The sequence below is a fragment of the Benincasa hispida genome, chromosome 1, assembly GCF_027475165.1.
Source record: "Benincasa hispida cultivar pf3 chromosome 1, pf3_genome.v1.1, whole genome shotgun sequence".
Lineage (NCBI taxonomy): Eukaryota > Viridiplantae > Streptophyta > Magnoliopsida > Cucurbitales > Cucurbitaceae > Benincasa > Benincasa hispida.
Window position 1 is genome coordinate 71485858 of NC_143478.1, and position 27300 is coordinate 71513157.

A 27300-nucleotide genomic window follows, 5' to 3' on the forward strand; every position below is an offset into this window, starting at 1 on the left:
TTGCCAAAATTTGCTTCAAACCCAGGAGGAGAGCTTATATAGACCTCTTCTTCTAACTCACTATTCAGGAAAGTATTCTTTACGTCAAGTTGATGGAGGAGCTAGTCTATGTTAACTACAACTGAGAGAAGGACCCGAATTGTATTCAGCTTTGCTACTGGAGAGAACGTTTCTGAGTAATCAATCTCATATGTCTGAGCGAACCCTTTAGCAACCAGTCTGGCCTTGTATTTATCGAAAGTCCCATCAGAATTATACTTGACAGTGAACACCAATTTGCATCCAACTGTTTTGTGACCCTTGGGAAGAGTAACAAGATCCCATGTCTCATTTGTTTCGAGAGCTTTCATTTCTTCCATGACAGTAGCTCTCCACTCGGGAACTTCCATGGCCACATGCATACTAGTTGGTATTGTTACAGTATCCAAATTGGTGGTAAAAGCTTTAAACCCAGGCGACAAGTTACTGTAAGATAGAAAACTATGTATAGAATGTTTGGTACACGATCTAGTCCCTTTTTGTAGGGCAATTGGTATATAAAGAGAGGCATCATAATCTCCTTTTTTTCCAGACTCCTCATTAATACAGGGATGGTGATCATGCTTGCTTATTTATGGCAAGACCTCAATCTCTTGAGTTTCTCCTAGTGACTTATTACAATCTGTAGGTTTGTCCTCATATGGAATCAACCCATTAATTTCACCCTTCTATGTTATATCACCTTCAATATACTCATTTTTACTTCCAAAAGCATCATTAGAAACAGGGGACGCTTGAATTTGAGCAGGTACTGGTTCCGATTCTTGGACATTTCCCAGTGAAGTAACATGAGCCACTATTATCTTTCCAAAATTCTTCTTGTAGTATGTTATCCAAGGTACTTGTTTTGTAGGAAGGATCGGGTCAGACACAAGAGGGATAGGGTTTATATCAGGAACAGGCTCAAAGTTTATAGGGATAGAGTAGGTAGATGAGTTAGCCTCTTCGTTAGAGTTCTCCCCTTGAAGAGGACTAACGGGAAAAAAGGGTTGATCCTCAAGAAACATAACATCCATAGTGACAAAATACTTCCTTGATGATGGATAGAAACACTTATAGCCCCGTTGGTGAAGAGGATATCCCACAAAGATACACTTTTGAGCATGAGGGGCAAACTTTGTTTGGTGAGGGTCGTGGCTATGAACAAAGGCAGGGCACCTGAACACACGAAGATGGATATCTGGAAAGAGACGCATAGACATGAAAAATTATTTAAAGTAATTTAGAGGTGTTTGAAACTTAAGGACATTGGATGACGATTGATAAGGTGAGTTGCAGTAAGAACAACGTCTCCCCAAAGGTACAAAGGAAGGGATGCCAGAAGCATGAGAGATCGAGCAACTTCTATAAGGTGGCGATTTTTCCATTCAGCTACTCTGTTTTGCTGAGTGATGGATAGTTCCTTTTCAATTCAAGAACTCACGAAGGGTGTTATTAACAAACTCCCGCCTATTATCACTCCGAAGGATAACAATCTTAGTATTAAACTAGGTTTTGACTGTAGTATACAACTCTTGGAAAACTAATGATACTTTGGACATATTAGCAAGAAGAAATACCCATGTAAGATGGGTGTGGTTGACAATGAAGGTGACAAACCATCACTTGTCGGATAAGGTAGTAATGTTCGATGACACCCAAACATCACTATGAACCAAGTGGAAAGGTTGGGAAGATTTATAAGGTTGTGAGGGAAAGGTTACCCTGGGTTGTTTAGCACGTATATAGACTTCACAAGACAAAGAGGAAATATCCACATTAGAAAATAAATGGGGAAACAAATATTCATATATTGAAGTTCGAATGACTAAGGCGAAAAATGCCATAACAAATTGTAAACGGCGATAACAAACTAGTTCTAAACGAGCTTCTAGAGGTAGTATCTTCATAAATGAAATAGAGCCCCCTATCATGTCGGGCAGTGCCAATCGTCATCCCCGAGCTCAAGTTCTAAAATAAAACATCATCATGTGAGAAGATAACTTTACAGTTCAAATCCCTCGTTATTTTACTTATAGACAACAAATGATAAGAAACTTTAGCACGTGTAGAACATTTTGTAAAACCAACCCTGGAAAAGACAAACGACTTTTTTCAACAATCGGAGCAAAGGACCCATCTGCAATTTGAATCCTCTCATTTTTAGTGCACGGAGAGTACGAGAGGAATCGATCATATGAGCCAGTCAGATGTTATGTCGCTCTTAAATCTAGTATCCAAGTATCTTTTCCCTCAATAAGAAAACTAGAAGATTGAGTGGTACTTGATTGAGCAACTGTACTGATTCCAATAGTACCTAGGTCACTTGAGACTGGGAGGCATCATCAGCAGTTTCACTCACAAGGGCTCGGCTAGACATTGATTTGTCATTGGAAGACCGATGTTTGCCATTCGGGGGTTGACCATGTAGTTTCCAACATTGATCCTTCGTGTGCCATGGTTTCTTACAATGTTCACATATCGGAGGCGATTTTCCACCCTGCTTGTCATTCTATGATCTGGATGATTTTGCCCCAAATGCAGCAAAGTCCACAGTTGTAATCACAAAACCGTTCGTGACACTTGTCCTGTCTTCCTCCAATCGAACTTCAGAGCAAACCTTCATAAGGGACAGTATTGGCCTCTGTCCCAGTATTCTACTGCGAACTGCATCAAATTATGAATTCATCCCAGCAAGAAAGTCATAGACACGATCGGTCTCCTCAATCTTTAAATACTAGACCCCACCACATGAGCAATTCTAGACAATCTTCCGATATAAATCCATCTCTTGCCATAATAAAGACAGCTTATTGAAGTACAAGGTCACGTCCATGATTCCTTGTTTGTATTCATACACTTTTTTTCGCAATGCATATAGAAGCGAGGCATTCTATCTTTTTTAATATAGTTTCTGGACCGCATCCCAGATGTCTTGAGCAGTGGTAGAATATAGCAAGGGCTTTCCGATCTGAGATTCCATGTTGCTAATCAACATCGAGCGAAGTAGGGAGTCTTCACCCTTCTAAACCCATTCTTGAGGGTCCCCAGGGTTTGGCCTTGGTATTTCGCTAGTTAGATATTCGAATTTATGTCGTCCTTCGAAAACCATTTGTATAGATTGAGACCAAGAAAAATAATTTTGAGAATTTAGTTGCTCTACTGTGATTATTCCTGCAGAACTCCTTACAGACCCAAATAAAATGTTTGTAGTAGGTAAATTAGGGAAGGCTATTACCAGAGTTTTCGCGTATAAAGGAAAACTTGAAGACAAATCTGGATTAGGATTTGTCTGTGGGTTGGATGTGGTCCCAAAAAATTACCCAAGTGTTGCGATCTGTTGTTGGAGACTAGAATATTTGTTGTTGAATTCCAATCAAAGAGACACTCATTGGTCCTAAACCTCCATAACTAATCGATCCATAAGTTGTAGGAGATTGCTACCTATTTGAACTTAAAGAATGAAGCTGACCCATAGGCTCAGTGGCTTGGGTGCGAGGCTGCCCGATTGGAGGCTACACGGGTCGCGGCTGAAGCCCTATATGAGCCGCTACTTGGAGGGCGTTAAGCATGGTAGGGGTTGCACTGGAACTTGAACTCGATGCTCATTGGGTTAGAGTTGCGCTGGTGGACAGGTCGGCCTGCCCTAAGTAATGCCCAATCGGCTCGGCGCTGAGCGGCTGCACGATCGGCAGCTGAGTCTGGGTCAACTCGGTCGCCGACTGGGTCTGAGTCTAGATCGACGGTTGGAGTTGTTGGGTCACGAGGCTAGCATACTGCCCTCTGAACGACTGCTGGACATCAATCGACTGCTGGGCAAGTTGGGTTTGGAGTTGAATCGGCTGCTGGATACCGAAAAGTGATTGAAGGACACACAGTACAAGATCACCAAAACAAATCAAGAAAAATTGGTTAAACTCACATATGGCTTAGAAAAGGTTGGGTCTGGAGTTGGGTCTAGTGAAGGACACACACACCTAATTCATTCTCGAAAGACAATCCTAGGTTTCCCTAAGACTTTGAAATCTTCTTATTCAATGGTGATTTTCACGGCGAATCTAAAAAACAAAGACAACTCTTAATCACACTGTAACAAACAACCTCCACATGCAGCACAATATCACCAAAACAAATCAAGAAATACGGCAACCCCAATAAAACAAGAACTTCCAAATAAATAAGCACGGCGAAGAAAAAGGAAAAACATCCCAACCAAAATCGACAGGCCAATAAGAAAGGAAAAAATCCATGGAAAACATTCTACAGAATATTCCACATAAGGAAAAAAATAATTTTGCAGAAGTAGCAACTTGTGTGACATCTTTTGTAAGTTCTGTGACACCACCTGTTTATCATAAAAAACCAAAGGCCTTAAATAAATATTCAGCCAACAAAAAAATCTCTAACAGTGAACAAAGTGATTCAGCTTAGCAATGGGAGGTTTATCTGTTCTACCAATTTTTGGTATGGGTGGATTAGGGAAAACAGCTTTGGCTAAGGTAATCTTCAATCATGGACTGATAAGGGGGAATTTTGGTAGAGCTATATGGGTGTGTGTCCCAACCTTTTCTAATCAAGAAGATTCTAAGAGCAATTCTGGAAACTATTAATCCAAATTATTGTGCCTTGAAGACTAGGGAAGTTATTTTAGAAAAATTTAAAGTATTTGACAATCATTCAAAAAAACTTTTAAAACACTTTCAAAGTATATTTTGAACAAATTTTACCAAAAGAGTTCGAATACTAATAAATTTTATTAAAAACTCTAGTCAATCCAAACGGCCCTTAGCCTATGGAATGATTTCAAAGCTGGTTTGTTAAAGATTAATCAAAATTTTGAGAGTGTTGTATTTCTGAGTCTGTGACCACTAGAAGTGATGAAGCTACAACAATGATGGAGACACATTCTAGGTACTATTTGAGAAAATTACCAAAAGATCACTGTTGGTTTTTATTTAAGAAATGTGTATTTGGAAATGATCAGCCAATCATTGGAAAGTTCGATAAGGTTCAGGAAGAACTTGTTCAAAAGTTTGGTGGCAATGGCATACCATTGGTCCTAAAAGTATTAGGAGGAACAATGAAATTGGACGAAAATTATGAGCAATTGGAGGTACCTTTGAAAAATCTAATGAGATATCCATTGCAAGATAAAAATGTTGTTTTATCCAAAAAAAAAATTAATTGTTGATCGCCTATCATTATCGTCATTGACAATGTTTTGTCTATTGTTCAAATTTTTTTCAAGAATATGAAGGAAATGAATACTTCATCCTACAGCAGAAGCATTTGTTTTTATTTAGAATTAAACATATTTTAAAAGAGTTAAGCAAATAAATACGTCTAAAAAGGTTTGCACTCCAACTTTGTGAGGTTGAATCTTCATCTCCTTAACACAAATTCTTTCTTGGGCTTGGAGAATTCTATAGAGAACTCTTCTATGCAGTCTTGGGTTATGATCAACATCAATCTACTTCACCTCATAAATATCTAACCTAAATAGGGCAACCCTAACCAATAATGTATTTATATTTTAATTTCTTATATTAAAATGAATATATTAAATTATTTGAATCATATTCAAATATTTTAAATTTTCTAATATATAATTTTTATTTGAATCTCATATATAATGGTACCATTTTTCCTCATCTCAATAAAGCTCAAGCATTGTCAATTTTGGGGATTTTTTCAATATTCCAAATTTATTTGCATCTTTTTGCAAGAGGCTGGAAGTTGACAATGCAAATGTTTCTCCAAAGTTACAATCTTTTAAGAGGCATCTATGGCGGGTTGGTTATTATAGTTCGAGTCTGTATTTTGGGTGCAGATTATTTTAATTTAGATAAAAAATAGTAAACACTATAACAAAAAGGAAGAGAGAGGATGAGTAATAAATAACAAACATTGTAACAAATATGAAGTAGGTTATAAATAGTTATACTAGTTAACAAATATGAAGTAGGATTTCAAGTAATACTAGTTAATTATAGATTATAAATAGTTATATATGTCATTATTATATTTGGAGGTCTAAACATAAAGTAGGTTATAATAGTCCACTCCACCAATTTCCAGTCGGAGGTCCAAACAGCCCTAAAGATCTTGGAATATGAAAAATTGGTTAAACACACATATGGGTTAGAATTCTGCAAAGCTAGCTTGTCTTGTTTAAGCATAAGAGATTTCAAAAGTTGCCAAATAGGGATTGCCAATTTTTGTTTTAACTCACTACTACATCGTTTCACCTTTCGGTTTTCGTCCAACATTCCAATGTATATCTATTCTAAGAGTGGTTTTAAACCGTTTATAAAATGTTGAGGACAATGTTACAACTTTTGAAAGAATGTTAATATTTTTTTTAAATAAATGAATAAGAATGAACGTATCATAATTTTTGTATTGTAAGAGATTTGTTGGCTTTATTCACCTGCCCATATTTCATGTAGACTGGATCATGATCAAGTCCGAAACAAACAAAATTGTCAAAAGACTTGATCATACAAAAAAAAAAAATTAAAAAAATCATTTTTATTTAAATTCTTTTGATAAAAAATTTTAAATTCACTTTGAAATGTTTCAAAAGTGGTTATCAAACACTTCAATTTTTTTTAGAATGACTTATTTTCAAAATTAGACACTTGAAAAGTTAAACCAAACACACCCTTTGTAGAAGGACCAAAATGACTTTGGTTCTAATACTTTCTTTAAAAAAAAAAATTAGTTGAGATTGGAATTTAATTGATGGTAGGTACATGGGAAATGTTCACCCACTCAAAGTCACCTTCATTAAGCTCGAGCTGCGAACATCCATAAACTCGTAGACTCTTTAATCTGGTGAGCTTTGACATAGCTTCTTTCGATGGCATGTTTTTCAACTTTACACAATTGTAAAGCTTCAATACTTCCAAAGACGTAAAGTTTCCGAAACATTCTGGTAAATCTTCAACGCCATTAAAATGCGAAATATGCAGTGATCTTAAAGAAGTGAGTTGTGCGAGTTGTTGAGGAAGTTGTACTGCACCACTTCCCTCCAAGTCAACTAACATAAGATTTTCGAGTGAACCGAGATGTACGAGGGGACTCCAATCGTAACCTTGCAAGTAACCATGAACACTCAATTTTTTCAACTTCCGAAGCTGGGCTAACCCGTCTGGCAGCTTTCGAAACTCTGTCATGCTTAAAGAAGTTAAATTCTGCATATTCTGCAACCTTGGAGGGGAATTCAACTTAGAAGAGTTGCTTATCCTCATGTTTTCAAGGGAGCTGCAGAATTCTAAGTCATTCGGTAGTTTTCGCAAATTTTCACATCCCAAAATCTTTAGAGATCGAAGCTTTGTCGAACCTTGAAAGCTTGGGAATGAACTCTCGTGATGAGATGCAAAAAAGTTTGGAATATTCGTTAATCTTGGACAACAAACAATGCTCAAGCTTTCAAGATGAGGAAAGATTGTACCATTTGATACAACCATTATTTCTTCCCAATTCTCTAGACTGATCATTTCATTGATATGAAATGCTTTCAATTTTGGGAATAAAGTCCTCTTCTCACGGTAATTCCCATAAAATTCTTCTCCAATACTTCCTACACTATGTAAGCAACGAAGTTCAAGTACTTCGAGCTTTGATAACTGCCCAAGCATCGGTAAAGCTTCACATATTTCGCAATCGTGTAGATATATTTCGACCAAATTTTCAACAAAAATACCATTGGGCAGAAGTTTTCCTAAAAAGTTATGAATTCTCAAGGCTTGAAGATTTTTATGTGGTTGAAGTCCTTCTAACACATTCAAATCATTATAGTTGCTTCCTTCTGATCTTTCACATCTCAAAGTCCAATGAAAATACAGAAATGAAATATTCCCCTTCTCCACCAAATTTGCAGCCATGGCTTCTTTTTTACTTTTCACTCGCTCAAGACATAAAAGATTTAATTTACCTTTAAGGTTTCTCAAAGGTCCAAGCTCTTCGATCTTACATCCATCATCAAACCCAACTACAAAACTGGACAACGTTTGAAGTTGAATCAATTTACCCAAATGTTGAGGCATTTGTTTAGTATCACAAGGATCGGCGAAAAATTCTAAATGCCTTAAACTAACCAACTTCCTCAAATTTTTTGGAAGGTCATTAAGAAATCTTGAAAGCTTCAATGTTTGCAAATTATAAAGCAAAAAAAGGGATTCCGGTAGCTCCCTTATGGTAGAATATGAAATGTCAAGATACCTCAAATGCTTCAACTTAGCAATTGAATTTGGTAATTTACATATAAACCATGAATGTGCAATTAAAACCCGCAAGTAGATGAAGTCTGTGATCTTATTGTGAAACACATGACTATCAAATGTCAACATGTGCAACTTTCTAGAATGATTTTCATTACAATCTGGTGTTCTTATTTTATGACTAGCAGAGCAAGCTTCACGTCTCCAAGGTTCTCCATCCAGCAAATCTAAAGGATCCAATATCAATTCTTGAGAATTTGAAATAGCCAATGCAACATCATGTATAAGATCATGCATCTTACAGAATACAATTCTCCCTCTATTATCCTTGACGATATCTTGAAACAAGAGGCGAGACAACAAAACATTGAAGTACTTCTCACCAATATCCTCCATCATTTCATCACTTCCCTCAGGTGGTTGAATAAATCCTTGTGCTATCCACATCTGAATAAGGGCTTCTTTTCTGAACTTGAAGTCTTTTGGAAAATTTGAACAATAGGCAAAACATTGTTTTAACGAGGACAATGGTAGGCGATCCACAGTTAATTTTATCGTGGATACAACATGGTTTTCATCTTGCAATTGAATTTTCATTAGATTCTCCAAAGTTTGCTGCAATCCCTCGTGAGTCTCGTCAAATTTCACAATCCCTCCCAACACTTTAACAACCAATGGTATGCCGCCAAATCTTTTAACGAGCTCTTTCTGAACAATATCCAATTCAGGAATTCCTAGAAATTCATTTCCAAATGCATATTTCTTGAATAAAGACCAACAGTGGTCATCAGATAGTTTTGTCAAATGGTATCTAGAATGTGTCTCCATGATTTCAGCAACTCTACCACTCCTAGTAGTCACAACAACAACATTTCCAGATCTTTGGCTAATCTTTAACAAACAACTCTTCAACTCATTCCAAAGGATAGGATTCTCATTCCAAACATCATCAAGAACTAGAAAATACTTTTTGTCATTCAACAACTTTTGTAGCTCTTGAAGTAAGGCTTCCTTACTATCTAGGCCACCAAAATTAGGATTAAGAGTTTCCAAAATTGTTCTTAAAATCTTCTTGATAAGAAAAGGTTCGGAGACACACACCCATATTGTTCTATCAAAATTTCCCTTTATCAATTCATGATTGAATATTACCTTAGCCAAAGCTGTTTTTCCTAATCCACCCATACCAACAATTGGCAAAACAGACACAGCTTCCCTGTAGCTAAGATCAACAGATATCTTCACTATCTCCAAAACTTCAGCTTCTCTCCCAATAACTCCGAACTCGTCAGGAAACGAGTCTGTCTCTTGAATTTGGCTAAAATCAGGTTCAATTTGTTTAGATATTATAGCAACAAGCCCCACAGTACTAGCAGCAGAATAATGCTTTTCCAACATCCTAGCAATGTTCTTGATTTTATTGGCCATTTTGAGACGAAAAACAAGAGGGTTTTTGGAGAACGAAACGAAATTACTTACCGTCACCTCTTTTTGGGGTTCAGCCTTGCGGCGAATATCTTCGTAAGCGAGCTCGTCAAGTAGAACATCAGCTTCGAAAACAATATCTTCAAGCTTCTCCACCCATAGCTTCACAGCTTGATGCTCTGCCTTAATTCTGTCGACATCGCGAAGGATGGCTTCCACCATGAGCAGAGAGTCTCTGAGGTTTGAGAGCTCGTTCTTGAAACCCCACGCCAGGCCGATCTGTTTTGCTGCGAGCTTCACTGTCTTCTTCAACAGTTCTTGAGCTGCAAAAGTCCAAAGGAATTCCGCCATGTTTAAGTTTTTGGGATTCTTCGTGTTCGAGTTGTTGGGTTACAGAGATGAGTGGAGTGGTTGCTTCCTATTTTTCTGTGTTTGAAAAGTCACGCGGGTTGGTGGATCTTCTTGGTTGGCAATAAATTTTATATAAGGCATTCATTTAAAATAAAAAATTTTATTCGTCATATTCAACGATTGACATTCGAATGTGATAGTAATCACGAGAGAGAGTCTCATTGATCGGAAAGAGATTTTTTCTATTGATTTTTTATTTCGGCCTTATCTTTAAATAAGGTGTTCTTCTCTTTCTCCACAAGGGAAAGCACTTTCTCGATGGATTAGTGCATCTCTGTCTTGAAAGCCCGTCCTACAAACTTTATGTGTTTTTATGTGTTTGATAATATATTCAAAATAAAATAAAATAAAATAAAGTTTTCTTTCATGTCTTTTTTTATGTGTTTGATAATATGTTCAAAATTTAAATTTTAATTAAAACAATATTTCAAAATATGTTTGATAAAATATTTAGACCAATTATTAGGTTGTATCTAATCTCATTAAACAATTACTAAAAAAAAATTGTCACGAAATAAATTTTATTTGACAATTATTTGGGTTAAAAAAAATAGACGCAATCTAGTTAATTTCCAAGTTTTTCTCTAATATATTTATAATCCATAAGACGAATTATAGTTCATTATTCACTAATATTAAATATTAGATTGAATATAAACTAATATAAACTATTACTAATTAATTTATCAATATGTTTTATGTTTAAAAGTTTGTATAATTAGTATTTTGTAATATTATATAATACATAATATATTACACATTACACATTTTAATTTAACAAACATAATTGAGTTTATTACATGAAATCATGTTTTATTTTTTTAAATATAATTGTGCATTTTAAAATTTCAAATTCAAATTTTGAATCAATTGAAAACATAAAAATATATTATTTGCACTATTTGGATCACATAATCAAAAAACAATTTTCAGAAACAAAATCCAAACTTCCTATTAGATGCATGTTCGCTATACTTAATGAATCTGAATACATAAGACAGAATCTAAGTTGCATACAACTCTAAAAGATTTATTTTAGCTCAATAAGACTTTTTGTTGTAAAGTTAGGAACAAATAATTTTGTGTCTACTTATTTATTACTTAGGTGAACAAATCTAAATACACGCGAGAAATAAATTTTGTATTAGAGTTTAGAGGTGTTCATGGGTCGGGTTGAATTAAGTTGAAGGACTTTTTAGACCAACTCAATTGTTCGAGTTGTAACTTTCTTCAACCCAAATAACATGAAATATTTTGGTCGGGTTACTCGAGTCATTTATTTAAAATTTTGTTCTAAAATTTAATTTAATTATCTTCATATAGTGAATTAAGAATAACAACTCAAATTCAATTTATATAATAAAAATTTTCTTTTCAAAATGCTAAGAAACTATTTTTAAAAGTTGTTCGAAAATAAATTATTAAAAAAAATAATGAAATTAAATAAAACTAAAATCAATATATGTATAAATAATTGTATTATAAGTAACAAAAAATATATATATATATTAAAGTTAATAATAGGTTCGGGTTGGTTTGGGTAGTTAGATTAGGTGAACCCATTAACTAATTCAACTCATAAATTTTTTATTTATCTGAATCCAACCCAACTCAAATGAATTGATAACCCAACCCAAATCACACGGATTGGGTTGGGTGGATCGATTTTTTCGAGTCGATTTTTTGAACACCTCTATTAGAGTTAACAAAAACATCACAAATGAAGGATGCGAAAAGAAAAATTGATGTAGAATTAAAAGAGGAAACCGACAACCGTTATGGTTCACAGATACATCACATGCATTTAGTTTTTCTTTTCTATGTATGTCTTCAAATTTATTCAGATAAACAAACATTTTAGTTTGAAAATTTATGTTTAATAGCAAGTCTTTGAGTTGGAGTCAGTCTCAACATATCAAAAAGTTAACATTGACTTAGAAGGTTCTATCAATTAGTTTTGAATCTTAGATTCTCATTGTTTATTTTTGGAAGAGAGGGCTACATGTTCATTACAGTTGAATTTATTTAGGTATGGTGATACTTTGTAAACAATAAATTTATAGTTTAAACCAATAAAAAATTTCAAGTTCACATACATAATTCTTTTTAATACACACTACAACAAAAACAGATTTGACTCCAAAAAACTATCATATATTGGTTTTTTACTCTCTCTTTTTTTTTTTTTTTTTTTTATCATTAATCCACCATCAAGAAAAGTACATTGATGATACATGAAAAACCGTCATTATTGATTATTTTATGACTTTTCAATGCAGTCAACAATAAATATTTATTGACATTTATTAAAAGTCATGGTAACATTTTCTATGACAAATTTTCATTAAGTAAAATGACCCAAAAATTGACTTTTTCTATCAATTAAATCTTTATATAGATATTTAGAATCTATCACAAAAACATGAATAATATCACGTTTTTATAGTGCAATAATGTTTTAATCGTGAAACTACTAGACGTCACAAAATTACATATATTGACACTTGTTTTATAGTCATTGAAGTTCAATCGATGACAATATTCCAATGTCACATAAATACATTTCATGACATCTATGAAATATCAAAGAAATGTTTGTGATGATGGATAATTGTTTGTTTCATACCTGTCATTAACCTGTATTTCCACGAATTTTGATACAAAATACATACAAACATAAATATGAACCTTTATATATATAACAATAAATTACTAATGAGATATGTTCATAGGATATGTAAATTACTGATGAGATATCTTCATGATGGCTATATAGACCTTAATTTATTATTCATTAAATTATCAAAAATACCTTTAAACTATGAAGCTCGTATCTATTCTATTCGAACTTTGAAAAGTTTCATTTAAACCTTTGAAATATGAAGTTCGAAGTTTTTTTTGAAAAAAAAACCTTGAAGATTTTTGCAATCAGATTTATAGATCGAAAATTTTTGTGTCTACTTATGTGTTACTTAAATGAAGAAAACTAAACACATACAAAAAGTAAATTTTAGGACATAGGTTACACAAAAAATCATAAACATAAGAATATAAATTTGTGGACTAGTGGAGTGAAAAAGATGAAGATGACAAATGATATATGTGCCGGGTTAAAAAAAAATCTAACGCGGCAAAAAAAAAAAAAAAACAAGATCCAATTCGTAATTATTTTAGATTTCAAAATACCAATACACTAAAAAAAAAAGGAAAAGAAAAGAAAAAATATCACATAGACCTAAAAAGTAAAATTTTTAGGTTAAACATACTTTAAAAATTTAGGAATTTAATCCTATAGAGAAAAGAAAGTCACTTACTTTTGTTGATGACTCGAATGAAAAAACGTCAATTCTCCTTTGGGATGGATTTCTCGAACACCACCACTTGGGAAACTTCCTATTCTTTGATTAATTGTGGTATTGGTTTGTGCGAACTAATTTCAAGAAGGGAAAGGAAAATCACCATAATTTTGTGATTTTTCTGAGAGAAGTTTAAAGAAAATTTCCCACGTAACCTTTCTGTAAAAAAAAAACGTTCTAAAAAGAATTCATTTTTTTTATACTTTTTGCAGGTTCTATCAACCAATGGAGAGAGAGGAAAACATGGAGCTAACTCCCCTACATGAGAGTTATTTATTTGATTTAATAAAATCAAATAATTAATTTCATTAATTAATTTAAAACAATTAACAATTAATTTAATCTAATTTAATTAAAATTTCTTTAAATCATATTTAAATGAATATTTGTAATAGATAATAGAATAAGAGAAAAAATCTAAAAATATATTATATCTTTAAAATATTTGCAAATATGGATAGTTGACTAGTCAATTTTTGAATTTTTTTTTTAAATTTCAAATTTCGCCCTCACTTGTCTTGTTGCACATTTTTTTTAGTCTTTTTATTTTCTTTATTTTCTTTGATTTTTGCTTCTTCCCTCCATTTTTTCATTTTTTCATTTTCTTTTCTTTCTTTAGTTTTTGCTTTTTTCCCTTTCTTTTTTTTTTCTAATTTTATTTTTTCCATCTTTTAGTTTTTTCTTCTTTCCTTTATTTTTTATTTTCTTTCATTTCCTTCTTTTTTTCCTTTATTTTTTTTAATTTTCTTTTCTTTCTTCAGTTTTTGCTTATTCCTTCCTTTTCTTCTTCCCTTTTCTTTTTTTTTTTATTATTTTCTTTTCTTTTCTTTCTCCGATTTTCTATTTCTCCGATTTTCTTTTTCGACTTAAAACCAACGAGTCAACCATCAAGTTTGATTATTATAACAAATAATAAATATAAATAGCAAATGAAAGTCTATCGGTGATAGTCACTAATATTTTCTATCATCATAGCTTAATCTTTGATTATATTTTTATAGTTAATAGCCACTTATAGAATTTTATCATTGATAGCCAACTTAGTGAATTTAATTAATAAAGTTGAATCTTGAACTAAAATGTAAGTGGAATGCCTAGAAGTTATCACTAATAGCATGTTTATCAGTAATAGAAGCTATCATCGAAAAGAAAAAGTGACTTATAAATGTTTAGGAAGGACAAGAAATGGGTAAAAAGATGTTCAGTGGCTATGATTGATAGAAGCTACTACTGATAGCATGTTATCAGTGATAGAAGCTAATGCTAATATCATGTTATCGATGATAGAAGCTACCCGATAGCACGTTATCAGTGATAGAAGCTACCCGATAGCACGTTATCAGTGATAGAAATGAAGGAACTCTTATTCAAGAGTACCTACAAGCAGAAGTGGATCTTTCCAATTCATTGTTACAAAATTTCCATATATACATTCAAACATACTAAAATGCATTCATAATGCTAAAGAGATCGAAAGATCATAACAGTTGAAGACTTCTTCTTCACAGCAAATCTCGCTTTTGTTGAGACGATAAGCTATTGCTCAACAAAACCCAATCGTCTACCTCGAACAGTCACCACACGAATAGAAGAAAACGGAGATGATACCACCATTCAGAGCCCTCAGTATTCTTGGAGTGAGAATCCAAAGGGTGGGTTTTGTTTGGATTTAGTAGAGGGAAGGAGGAAGAGAGATCGTATACAACGATCAAGCAAGTGGGAGATGGGCTTGTCTATTGTATAGACAAAATGCTTGATTGTTTAGGTAAAATATACGATCGTGTAGGAAAAAGGTAAGCGATCGTCTAAACGATCGTGTAGGAAAAGGTAAGCGATCGTCTAAATGATTGTGTAGAAAAAACTAAGCGATTGTCTATATTATTGTTTAGTAAATATCGGGCACTAAACGATCGCTTACGAAAAGGTAAACAATCGTTTAGTAAATAGTGCGCGCGATGTAATCGTTAATTGATCGCTTAGCACGATCGCTCTTAGCACTATCGTATAGGTAAGCGATTGTGCAGGCACTATCGTATAGGCACAGATTTTCTAAGCGATGACACACTTCAACACAATGACCATGCATATCCCATGTTTAACACACCGTGAGCTATTTATGCGTCTCAAAATGATCTTTCATCTTACTCATCCGTTATTAAAACAGAAAAGACGTCGTCCCATTACCCTTTTAACCGTCCAATGAATGTGATCACATCATATTCATAACTTATGAATTAATATCATATATTAAGCATATTATTTTTTCTCCACTAGATATAAATCATATTTATATCCAATTTTCCTCCAAATTAATGTATCTCATACATAAAGTTAATTATATCATATATAATTAACTAGTTTAATTATATCATATATAATCGAACTCCCTCTTGTCAATTTGAACATTTCAAACTGACCTCAAAACTTACTCTCAACTTGTATCCAAGCTACCAAGGGGACCTTATGAACCTATGGCTCGAAGCTCCAACGGTACTTGAATAGCTGACTAAAATCTTTAGTCACGATATCCACCTTCCGTTAACTGCCAGGCATTCCACTAAAGACTGACAGTTGAACTCTTCTTGCCATAGATACATTTCTATGTCCATTGCATATAACCAATCATCAATACGATGACCCTTCACAGATGTTCATAATTACAGTAGGCCAATTTACCGTTTTGCTCTGTAGTTACATCTTACTCCTTAAGTACCACTGATCCCTCTAATGAACAATACAACATAGTCCTACGATGTGTGAACACCTCTCGGGCCATGAGAAGGTGTGTCGCGCCACATCGTTCAAGCCCCGGGATCAGTCCTTAAGAGAACAATCTATTTACTTACCCCTACTTCGGGGAAGGGGTGAACTCCATCTTGTGAAGCTGAGTTCCCAGTTTCCAAATCAGACGAATCTCAAAAGTGGTAGTTTTGAGTCGGCGCTCTGGCCACTCGCACCCATGCAAATAAAAGAACTACCCTCAATGGCAGGAGTTCCCAATTCACTCAAGATTGAGATCATGTTACCTATGGTCATCCTAGTGAAGTGAAGTCTCAGTCATGAATGAAGTTATATGACGAGATGTTAACACTTCGAGGTCAGGTTTTATACAAACTCTTTGTATAGGACGCACCCGCTCGCATATCTGTTACACGAATGATCAGGATCAGACCATCTGTGACAAGTCACAACACTTGTAACAATTCCACAAAGCAGGTCGTGTCCGTAGGGTTACTAGGATAAGGTTTCCCTCCTATATCCATATACTGTAGACTATTTTGGTTATCACTTAAGACATGATCCACTTGTTTGTCACTACATACATGCTTAAGTTACATAAAGACAACTAGGGATATTAAGTTTATTGGTTTGTGGTAAAATAAAAGCATCTAAATGTGCAAAGTCAAGAAATAAAGTAAATATCATATATATTATACATCACAAGCGTTCTTACAAAGTTGTTTACAAACTACAGGACACGAGACTTTAAGGCACATACCCCAACAAGAAGCTACCACTAATAGTACGTTATCGGTGATAGAGAACTATCATTGATAACATGATATCAGTGAGATCATTGATAGCATCTTATCAGTGATGTTATTAGTGAAAGAAGCTATCACTGATAACCACAATATGAGTGATGTTAGTGATATCGGTGATAGAACTTAAGGTGATATCTATATATCGAGTTTCTTTCAAAAGTAATAACCAGTTATAGAAGTCTATCATTGATAGCCTTAAGTGTTAATATTTCAAGGTTGATTCTAATTGATGAAAATCTATCAATCATAGCGACTAATAGTTGCTATCAATGATAGCCATGATAAAAGATTATTAGTGATAGCTACTGTGGTAATCAAAGTTGTTGGTCTTCTTTCAAAGTTGATCGCTATTTATAAATCTATCATTGATAGCCACTGATAGCCTTAAGTATTGATATTTCAAGATTGATTCCAATTGATGAAAGTGAATCAATGATAGCTACTGATAATTGATAGAAAATTTAAATCTAATATTTTAATATTGTATTAATTTTTCTCAAATTGAAAGTTATCGCTGATAGCAACTATCATCGATAGCAATTGATAGAAGCTATCAATGATAGCAGCTGATAGCAGTTATCAGTGGCTATCACAGATAGCTACTATTAGTGATAGCTTTTAATTTAAGAAAACTGGGAAGAAGCAAGCAAAATGGTGGATAGGCATGGGTTTTTTAGTCTTTTACCATTTTTTTATTTATATATGCAATTATTTTATCCTTGTACCATATATTCTATTATTTTGGGCTTGAATTCTATTTATGCAACTAGCCCTATTTAAATAAACATCTCTCACATAACCTATAGTTTTAGTTCAATTAATTAAATTAAATTAAATTAAATAATCAATTAATTCTTCAATTGATTAATTTTCAAATTAAATATCTAATATTCAATTTAACCTACATTTGAATCATATTCAATTGCATTTCTCTCATAACCTATAGTTTTAACGTGCATCTAATACGCAATAATTTTAACCTATAATTTTAATATGAATCCAATTCATATTAAATTAGTATTGAACTCTTTAAAATTTTTAATTCTCTCATAAACTAATTTTGAATCATATCCAAAATTAAATGTGTATTATAAAATTTAAGTAAAATATAAACTTTTGTATTATAATGTATTATAATATAATACATTATACTATTTTCCAAAATGAATTTGAACCTTTCAAACTCTATTCAAGACATAATTACTTCAATACCCTTTAGAGCTAGGAAGGGGACTTCATGGACTCACAGATCAAAAGCTCCAACGATATGAGATTAATTGGCTAAACTCGTTAATCACATTAGTCAGTACTTGTTAACTACGGGTACACTCAACTAAAGACCCACAGCTGCACTCTTCTCATTGTAGATATACTTTTGTGTCCATAGATATAGACCAATAACAGCAAGTTAGTCCTTTATGAGTTTTCGTAACATTAGTTGTGATAAGAATCAAGGTATTCTGCACATTCCGGTTGGACCAATTACAAGATCCAAGGTAGCAAAGATTTAACAATCATTTATTCTTCATGTACAAGATCAGATAGGGCCAGTTCATCCTCTATTTCATGTAGAAAATGTTGATCTAATAGATGAAGGACCATTTGAAGTTGAAGGTTAATGTTTGCTCTGTTGAAGTGGAATACAGAATAGACATTAAGTTTCCATAAGTTCAAGCACTTTGAAAAAATTTTGTATTAAGTTCACACACATTGTAATTTCGGCTTTAATTTTATTTCTTTGACTAGTCAAAGATGGAGCTTGACATTAATGATGTTACATTAAAGATGGTGGTTGGAAGATGGAGAACTCTTTTAATGTTTTATTTTGACTTTTTCTACTTTACATTAAATAGGTTTAGAATCTCTACAAGGCTATATAAAACCTTCTCCCCATCCATTTGTAATAAGACTAAGATTTTGATAAATGAAATTTGAGATCTCATATTTGAAACTTTTCCTTAGAGTTTTGAAATTCTTGTGATAGAATACATGTGAGTCATTCAATCTAACCTTGATCAAGTTGATTGTGGAGTGACTCAATATAGAACAAGATTTTCCAATCTTGCTTCTAGATCTTCGATCAAGAGATAATCTAATTCTAGCCTTTTCTCGGGGTTGAACTAAATCGTATAGGGAGATGTTAATTTCTTAGATTCAAAGGTTTTGCTATATAATAGCTTGGGTCTTTAGGCTGAGGGTTAAGGTTTTCTTATCATTTGGTATCAAATCATAGGTTGCATCTTGTGGCCTACTCTAAAATTGATTCTATCTTTCTTTGTTGTTTTTGGATTTTCATTCAAATTTCTAATTTTGTATATTTGGTTCTTTGTTATTTGTTTCATCCTTTATTGTTCATCTTTTTACGCTATTTTCATCTTATTGATCAATTTTAGATCTTAAAAAAAGAGAAAAAAATAAAGGAAAAAAGGGGAAAGATAGAAGGAAAAAAAGTTTTTAATAAAATGTGACAAGAAAAATCAGAATTTGTTCTTACAATTATTCATAAAAATTTTGTGTTTGATCTTTGATATTTGAATCAATTTGGCATAATTGAGTTAATACATTAACTTTCTCTATTTTTTGTCAATTCCAAGATTAATGCATGTTCATTGAGTGCCTTTTGAGCTTCCGGTCATTAAATGCTGAAAATTAATTCAAATATAAAATTGTTGACCTATCTTCTTATCTTTCGTTTTCTTTCTCAATGCAAATGACTTAATTTGATTAAGTGTCCTTCAAAAAAGTTTTACAAGCCTCGTACTTGAATTGTTAAGAAGAGCATTTCGTCAAATGCATTGCGTAATACCCTTTATTTGAAATTCCATTTTTGTGTTCAATTTTATCCAGAAACTGCATTATGCTTTCCTTTATTTGTTTTTTTGTTCGTTTCATTGTTTTTCTTATTCTATTTTCTTGTTATTTTCATAACTATCTTGTCTTTCTTATATTAAATAGCTTTCTATTTCAAGAATTGATTGTATAAGCCTATCTAATATCATAATTTAGCCACTTTCCCAAATAGCCTACCATTTTGTGTGCAAACATGAGTGTTTCTGAATGAACAATTAGTGAATTGAGTGTGTGAGGTCCTTTTAAAATATTACTATGAGTCAAGGGGAGGGAGATCGTGTGGAGACTAGTGAAGCTCGGTATAGAGAAGCACAAGTTGGTGTTATAACTCGATTGACCAAAGTAGTTAAATCCTTGATAGATCGAGTAGAAAGGATGGAGGTAGCTTTAAGGAATCCTCAACAAGGGGAAATGGGTTGCAATGAAGAATTTGACAATGAAGAAGACGATGATAATGAAACTCTTTTAGTTGGGCAAAACTCGAGAGGAATAGGAGTGTTAGGCCGAGGAAGAGGAAGAAGAAGGGAAAGGAACATTTTACAACCAAGAATGGTAGAAAGGGAGTACCAAAATGAGAGAGGAGAGGAAACAGGAATCGGGGGAGTGAAGCTTGCAATTCCTACCTTTCATGGGACAATGGATCCAAAAGGGTATTTGCAATATGAGAGCAAAATCAAGCATGTTTTTTATTGCCACAATTTTAGCGAAGAAAGGAAAATGAAGCTTGTTGTAGCTAAATTTATTGATTATGTAAGTGTATGGTGGACATCCTTGAAACTCGAATGGAGAAGGAATTACGAAGAGCTAATTGAAACTTGGGAGGAGTTAAAGGCCCTAATGAGAAAAATGTACATTCCTAAGCACTACATTCGAGAACTCAAGCAAAAGCTTTATTCTTTACAGCAAGGATCCAAAGGTGTGGATGACTATTATAAAGAAATGCAAACTCTTATGAATAGAGAAAATATTGATGAAGATGAGGAGGATGCAATGGCTAGATTTCTTGGAGGAATGAACCGAGAATTGACCAATCAAATGGACAGGCAAGCTTACTTTGACATGAAAGAATTGTTACACCTTGCTGTCAAAATTGAAGGGCAATTAACTTGGGAGAAGTCGCACATCAAGAGGTATGCTTCTTCTAAATATACTTTTATTTCTACTAACACTTGACAAAAGAATGCAAATATTGGGAAAGTTGATTTCAAGCCTAGCGGAAATTTTAAGTTTGACAAGAAGGATAAGGCTGAGAGCACCAAGGGGATGGAAAAATTTGAGGGATCAAAGGAGGTTCGAGAAAAGAATCGAGATATCAAATGTTGGAAATGTCAAGGAATTGGTCATATTAGCCATGATTGTCCAAACAAGCAAACCATGATCATAAAAAATGGAGAAGTTGTCACCAACGGAGAAGAAAGTGACCAAGATGTCGAAGATGGGAGTAGATTGACACTTGTTACAAGGAGACTTCTTAGTATTCAAGTTAAGGAGAATGATGTCGAAGACCAAAGAGATAATATTTTCCACACTAGATGTTTAGTTAATAAGATTCCTTGTAGTCTTGTTATCTACAATAGAAGTTGCACCAATGTCGTAGGTATATTTATAATCAAACAGTTGCAAATTCCAACTCAACACCATCCTAAGCCTTACAAGCTTCAATGGCTCAATGATAGTGGAACACTGAGGTAGTTTCTTAGGCTTTAATTTCTTTTATCTTGGGAAAGTATAAAGATGAGTTTTTTGTGATTTGTTACCTATACATGCAGGAGATATATTATTTGGTCGACCTTGAAAATTTTATAGGAAGATCATGTATGATGGATACTTGAATAGGTATTCTTTAATAAAAAAAAAAATAAAAAATAAAAAAAGAAGAAGAAAAAAAACTCTTGTATCTCTGTGTTCTAAAGATATATTTTCTAATTAGTTGAAGTTAGAGAGAAAAAGAAAAGAGTTTGAAGAAAAAAAAGTTGAGAGAAAAAAAAGATGTGAGTGAAAAACTTGAAAAAAAAATCAGCAAGAAAAAAAGAGTGGAGAAAAGAAAACTAAAAAAAAGAATGAAATTGAAAGAAAAGAAAAGAAAGTGAGTTGTTTTGGCAAAAGTGGGAGAAATGAGAAGGGCAATGTTTTTCCAAAAACCAATCTTTGTGCTTATGTACAAGGAAGGGTATTTGGCCTCTAATGTAAACAAGCTGTCTTTGTCTAGTGTTTTTCAATCTCTTTTGCAGGAATTTAAAGAGGTGTTTCAAGATGAAGCTCCTAAAGGATTACCACCTATTATAGGTATTTAGCATAAAATAGATTTCATTCCTGAGGCTATCGTTCCAAATAGGCCAACCTATAAAGCAAATCAGACTGACACAAAAGAAATTCAGAGGCAAGTGGAGGAGCTCATGGAGAAAGGCTACGTTCGAGAAAGCTTGAGCCCATCTTTTGTACCGGTCTTATTGGTGCCAAAGAAGGATGGGACTTGGCACATGTGCGTCGACTGTAGAGCCATCAACAAAATCACTGTAAATTATCGTCATCCTATTTTTAGTCTAGATGATATGCTTGATGAATTGCATGGTTCATGTTTATTCACAAAGTCTGATTTGAAATCTGGATATCATCAAATTAGAATGCATAAAGGAGATGAATGGAAAACAGCTTTCAAAACTAAATTTGGATTGTATAAATGGCTTGTTATGCCTTTTGGTTTAACTAATGCTCCTAGTACATTTATGCTCTAATGAATCATGTTCCGAGAGAATTTTGGAACAATTTGTTGTTGTTTATTTTGATGATATTTTTATTTATTCAAAGACTTTGTTTTAAGATGAGAAGCATGTTAGGACTGTTTTGATTACAATTGGAAAAGAGAGGCTCTATGCTAATTTAGATAAGTGTAATTTTTGTATGGAAAATGTTAACTTTATTGGCTTCATAATTGGTAAAAATGGAGTAGAAGTAGATGAAAAGAAAGTTAAGGAAATTAAAGAATGGCCAACACCAAAAAATGCAAGTGAGGTTAGAAGTTTTCATGGTCTAGCTAGTTTCTATAGAAGATTCATAAAGGATTTTAGTACCATAGCTACACCATTGAATGATTTAGTGAAAAAGCATGTTATCTTTGAATGGGGGAAATGCAAGAAAGCTTTTAATGAACTTAAGGATAAATTAACCAATGCACCATTACTTGTCTTGCCTAACTTTGATAAGACCTTTGAAAGTGAGTGTGATGCAAGTGGTTTGGGCATAGGTGTTGTTTTGATGCAAGATGGGAAGCCTTTAATGTATTTTGGTGAAAAACTAAATAGGGCAGCTTTGAACTATCCTACCTATGACGTGCTTTGCAATTATGGCAACATTACTTATGGCAAGAGAGTTTTTGATCCATACTGATCATGAAAGTTTGAAGCATCTTAATGGTCAAAGCAAACTGAATCGTATGCATGTAAAGTGGGTCGAATTTATCGAAATATTTCGTATTTATCAAATATAAGAAAGGTAAGAAAATGTGGTGGCTAATGCTTTGTCAAGAAGGTACAATCTCTTTACCTCTCTTAGTACAAAAATTCTTAGATTTGAGCATGTTAAGGAGTTAAATAGAGATGACATTGAATTTGGAACAATTTATTCATCTTGTCTTGATGGAAAAACTGCAGATGATTATTATGTTTTTCATAAATTTTTGTTTAAGAAAAGTAAGCTTTGTGTTCTTAAATGTTCTGTAAGAGACTTCCTTGTGAAAGAAGCCCATGGAGATGGATTGATCGGGCATTTTGGGATTCATAAAACCTGAGCACTTCTTTTGGCCTAAAATGAAGCATGATGTGCATAAGGTTTGTACTTAATGGTTTAAATGCAAAGAGGAATCTAGATCACAACCAAATGGATTATATACTCCTTTGCATGTGCCGAATGATCGTTGGACTAACATATCTATGGATTTTGTTCTTGGTTTGCCTAGGACTAAGAAGGGTAAAGATAGCATTTTTGTTGTTGTGGATAGATTTAGTAAAATGGCACATCTAATAGCATGTAACAAAATTGATGATGCCATGCACGTGGCTGACTTGTTTTTTTAGAGAAGTAGTAAGGTTACAAGGAATTCCTCAAACTATTGTTAGTGATAGGGATGTTAAGTTTTTAAGCACTTTTGGAAAGTGTTGTGGGGTAAGTTGGGAAAATTTGTTGTTTTCTACTACTTATCATCCTCAAATTGGTGGACAAACTGAGGTAGTGAATAGAACATTGGGTGCTTTACTTAGGGTCATTATTTCAAAGAATATTAAGTCTTAGGAAGACTCTTTGCCATTTGTTGAATTTGCATACAATAGGACAATTCATAGTACAACTCATTGTTCTCCTTTTGAAGTTGTTTATGGATTCAGTCTACTTACTCCTCTTGATTTGCTTCCCATTTCTTCTAGCGATTTTGTGAGTGATGCAACCACAAATAAGGTATAATTGATCAAAACCTTGCATAAAGAAGTGAAAGAGAGGATTGAAAAAAATAATTCTAAAGTTGCTTCAAGAATTAACAAAGGAATAAGGGAACTCATTTTTAAATGGTGATTGGATTTGAGTACATTTCGCAAGGAGCGATTTCCATCTCAAAGGAAGACAAAGTTACATCCAGGGGAGGGGGGGGGGGGATTGATCTTCCAGGAGAACTTTTGGTAAGTTCTACATTCAATGTTGCTGACTTGAGTCCTTTTGATGTAGGTGATGAATTTCTTGATTTGAGAATGAATCTTTTTTAAGAGATGGAAGATGATAAGAATCAGAGTATTCTGTACGTTCCGGTTGGACCAATTATAAAATCCAAAGTAGCAAAGATTTAACAATCATTTATTCTTCATGTAAAAGATTGTATTGGGTTGGTTCATCCTCTATTTCATGTGGAAAATGTTGAGCCAATAGACGAAGGACCATTTGGAGTATTGAAGGTCAATGTTTACTCGGTTGAAGTGGAACATGTAGTAGACATTAAGTTTCCATGAGTTCAAGCACTTTGAAGAATTTTTGTATTACGTTTGCAAACATTTTATTGTAATTTCAGCTTTAATTTTATTTCTATGACTAGTCAAAGATAGAGGCTGCCATTAATGATATTACATTAAAGATAGTGGTTGAAAGATGGTGGATGAAAGATGGAGAACTCTTTTAATGTTTTATTTTGACTTTTTCTACTTTACATTAAATAGGTTTAGAATCTCTACAAGACTATATAAAGTCTTCTCCCCATCCATTTGTAATAAGATTAAGATTTTAATGAATGAAAATTGAGATCTCATATTTGAGACTTTTCCTTAGAATTTTGCAATTCTTGTGATAGAATGCATGTAAACCAGTCAATCTAACCTTGATCAAGTTGATTGTGGAATGACTCAATCTATAATAAGATTTCCTAATCTTGTTTCTAGATCTTCGATTAAAAGGTAATCTAATTCTAGCTTTTTCTCGGAGTTGAATTAAATTATATAGGGAGTTGTTATTTCTTAGATTCAAAGGTTCTTGCTACATAATAGCATCGTTCTTTGGGCTGAAGGTTAGGGTTGCCTTATCAAGCTAGGTCAAAATTACCGTTTTACCCCTATGTTACTTCTTTATCCTTAAGTATCAGTGCTCCTCTAATGAACAACCTGTTTATGTTCCAACCATTAAACAGAAACCTCTATCAGGCCAATGAGAGGGTAGGGCCCTTTGTTCAAGTCTCGAAGACACCACTTAAAGGAACACTCATTTACTTATGTGATAGTTAGAAATGAATGAAATTCATCTTGTATTATTATGTTCTTAGCTCCCCGCTCGATCTTATCCCCAAAATGGTAGGCATATTTAGTCTACGAACTGACCACTCTCACCCATCCAAATCAAAGGGCAATCCCTCATGAACAGAAGTTCATAATATACTCAGGATTAAAACCAAGTTGTCTAGGTCATTCTATTGGAATAGAAACCTAATTAGGCAATGAAGTTACATCTAGTAATTATTATTTCACTATCTGGTCTTATGCAAACTCATTGCATATGATACCCCCAGTTCCATGTCACCTATATGAATGTGTTGGATCATTTCGTTAGTATCAAATACAAAGTGGGTTGTATCCATAGTGTCACAAGGATAAGGTACCCAACCTTATCCTTATACTATAGACTCTTTAGGCTGTATCTTGAACATTGATCCCCGTATGTTTCCACATACAATTTAAGACTCATAAGATAGCCTAGGATGTTAATTTATTGGATTTAGGGTTATTAAGATAGAACAAAAATGACACAATCAATAACACTTATTGAAATAACATTGATAACTCTTTACTGATGACAGACAATTATTTACATTTTTTATCTAAGAGTTTTAGGGCATAAAACCCAACAAACTCCCACTTGAACTGAAACTCTAGTTAGTGGCATGTATATAATCGGATTCCCAAGAAGCTTGTAATCGTCTTGCACTTTGAAAAATGATTTTATAAAACATAAAAACAGTGAAAAAAACTCTCAGAAAATAAGATAAACATTCAAATAAGCCTAAGCATGCTCCTAATGAAGAGGAAGAGAAGAAATGGAAGAAGAAATCTCACCCTTGAAGATTCCCCTTTCTTCTTATTTTCCTCTCCTTTGCAACCAACCAAATTTGAATCTCTCACCGAACAAAGACACCACCGCAAGAGCTTTCCATTATGCTCTAGGATTCCAAGGAACAAGATGTGTGGGCTCTAACACCTTAAAAGAGAGAATGAGAGGTAGAGGAATATTCTTGAGAGAATAGAGAGAATTTAAGAGTTGAGGCTAGGTTTTCTTTTCACAAAATGAAAAACCATTACCCTAAATGGGTTATAATGATGTATCTATAAAGGGAAAGGGTAACCCCTTCTCCAAGTTTTTCCCATTTTCATCATTTGTTAATTGATTAATTAACTATTAATTAATCAATTAACATGTAAATTAAGTAACTATATATAATCATATTTAATATACAGTTAATTAAATATCACATATTTATCCTAATCTTCATTCTCCATCATTTTTAATTAATTAATTAACTATTAATTAATCAATTAACATATAAATTAAACAACTATATAATAAATCATATTTAATATAGGGTTAATTAATTAACATATAAATATCACATATTTATATATGCATACATTTCTTTATGAATCCAATTAAAATAAATTTAATATTTAAACCTCATTCAAATACATCTATCTGATACTGTAATTCTATATGAATCCATTCATATGAATTAATATTTGAATCTCATTCAAATACATCTCTCTTATGTAGTTTGGATTATATATCATATCTATAATTAACCATATTTTATAATGTATCAGAATACACTATATATTAATCATATTAATATAAAATTTCTTTAAGTAATTTGAACAATTCAAATCATTCCTCATTACTATCCTTAACGAGCTAACAGGAAGACCTTATGGACCGCAGATTAGAAGCTCTAATGAT

The 27300-nt window shown here is 33.2% G+C and overlaps 2 protein-coding genes across 2 annotated transcripts; one reads left to right on the forward strand and one right to left on the reverse strand.

Moving 5' to 3' along the window:
• Nucleotides 1–6684: 6684 nt before the first annotated feature.
• LOC120087190 (disease resistance protein RGA2-like) lies at nt 6685–10164 on the reverse strand. Its single transcript, XM_039044101.2, has one exon. It carries the CDS (start codon nt 10017–10019, stop codon nt 6756–6758), a length of 3264 nt encoding a protein of 1087 aa, XP_038900029.1. The 5' UTR covers nt 10020–10164; the 3' UTR covers nt 6685–6755.
• Nucleotides 10165–20085: 9921 nt separating this feature from the next.
• Nucleotides 20086–23217, forward strand: LOC120078660 (uncharacterized). Its single transcript, XM_039032955.2, has 4 exons — nt 20086–20960; nt 21045–21518; nt 22166–22548; nt 22652–23217. Exons 1-4 carry the CDS (start codon nt 20086–20088, stop codon nt 23215–23217), a joined length of 2298 nt encoding a protein of 765 aa, XP_038888883.2.
• Nucleotides 23218–27300: the final 4083 nt, after the last annotated feature.

Bases quoted from the DNA above. Each gene is read 5' to 3' on its own strand.
- LOC120087190 (XM_039044101.2), bottom strand. From the start codon at position 10,019: ATGGCGGAATTCCTTTGGACTTTTGCAGCTCAAGAACTGTTGAAGAAG.
- LOC120078660 (XM_039032955.2), top strand. From the start codon at position 20,086: ATGAGTCAAGGGGAGGGAGATCGTGTGGAGACTAGTGAAGCTCGGTAT. The intron at 20,961-21,044 runs GTATGCTTCTTC...TTTCAAGCCTAG, and splicing joins GAGAAGTCGCACATCAAGAG to CGGAAATTTTAAGTTTGACA. The intron at 22,549-22,651 runs GTACATTTATGC...CTTTGTTTTAAG, and splicing joins TGGTTTAACTAATGCTCCTA to ATGAGAAGCATGTTAGGACT.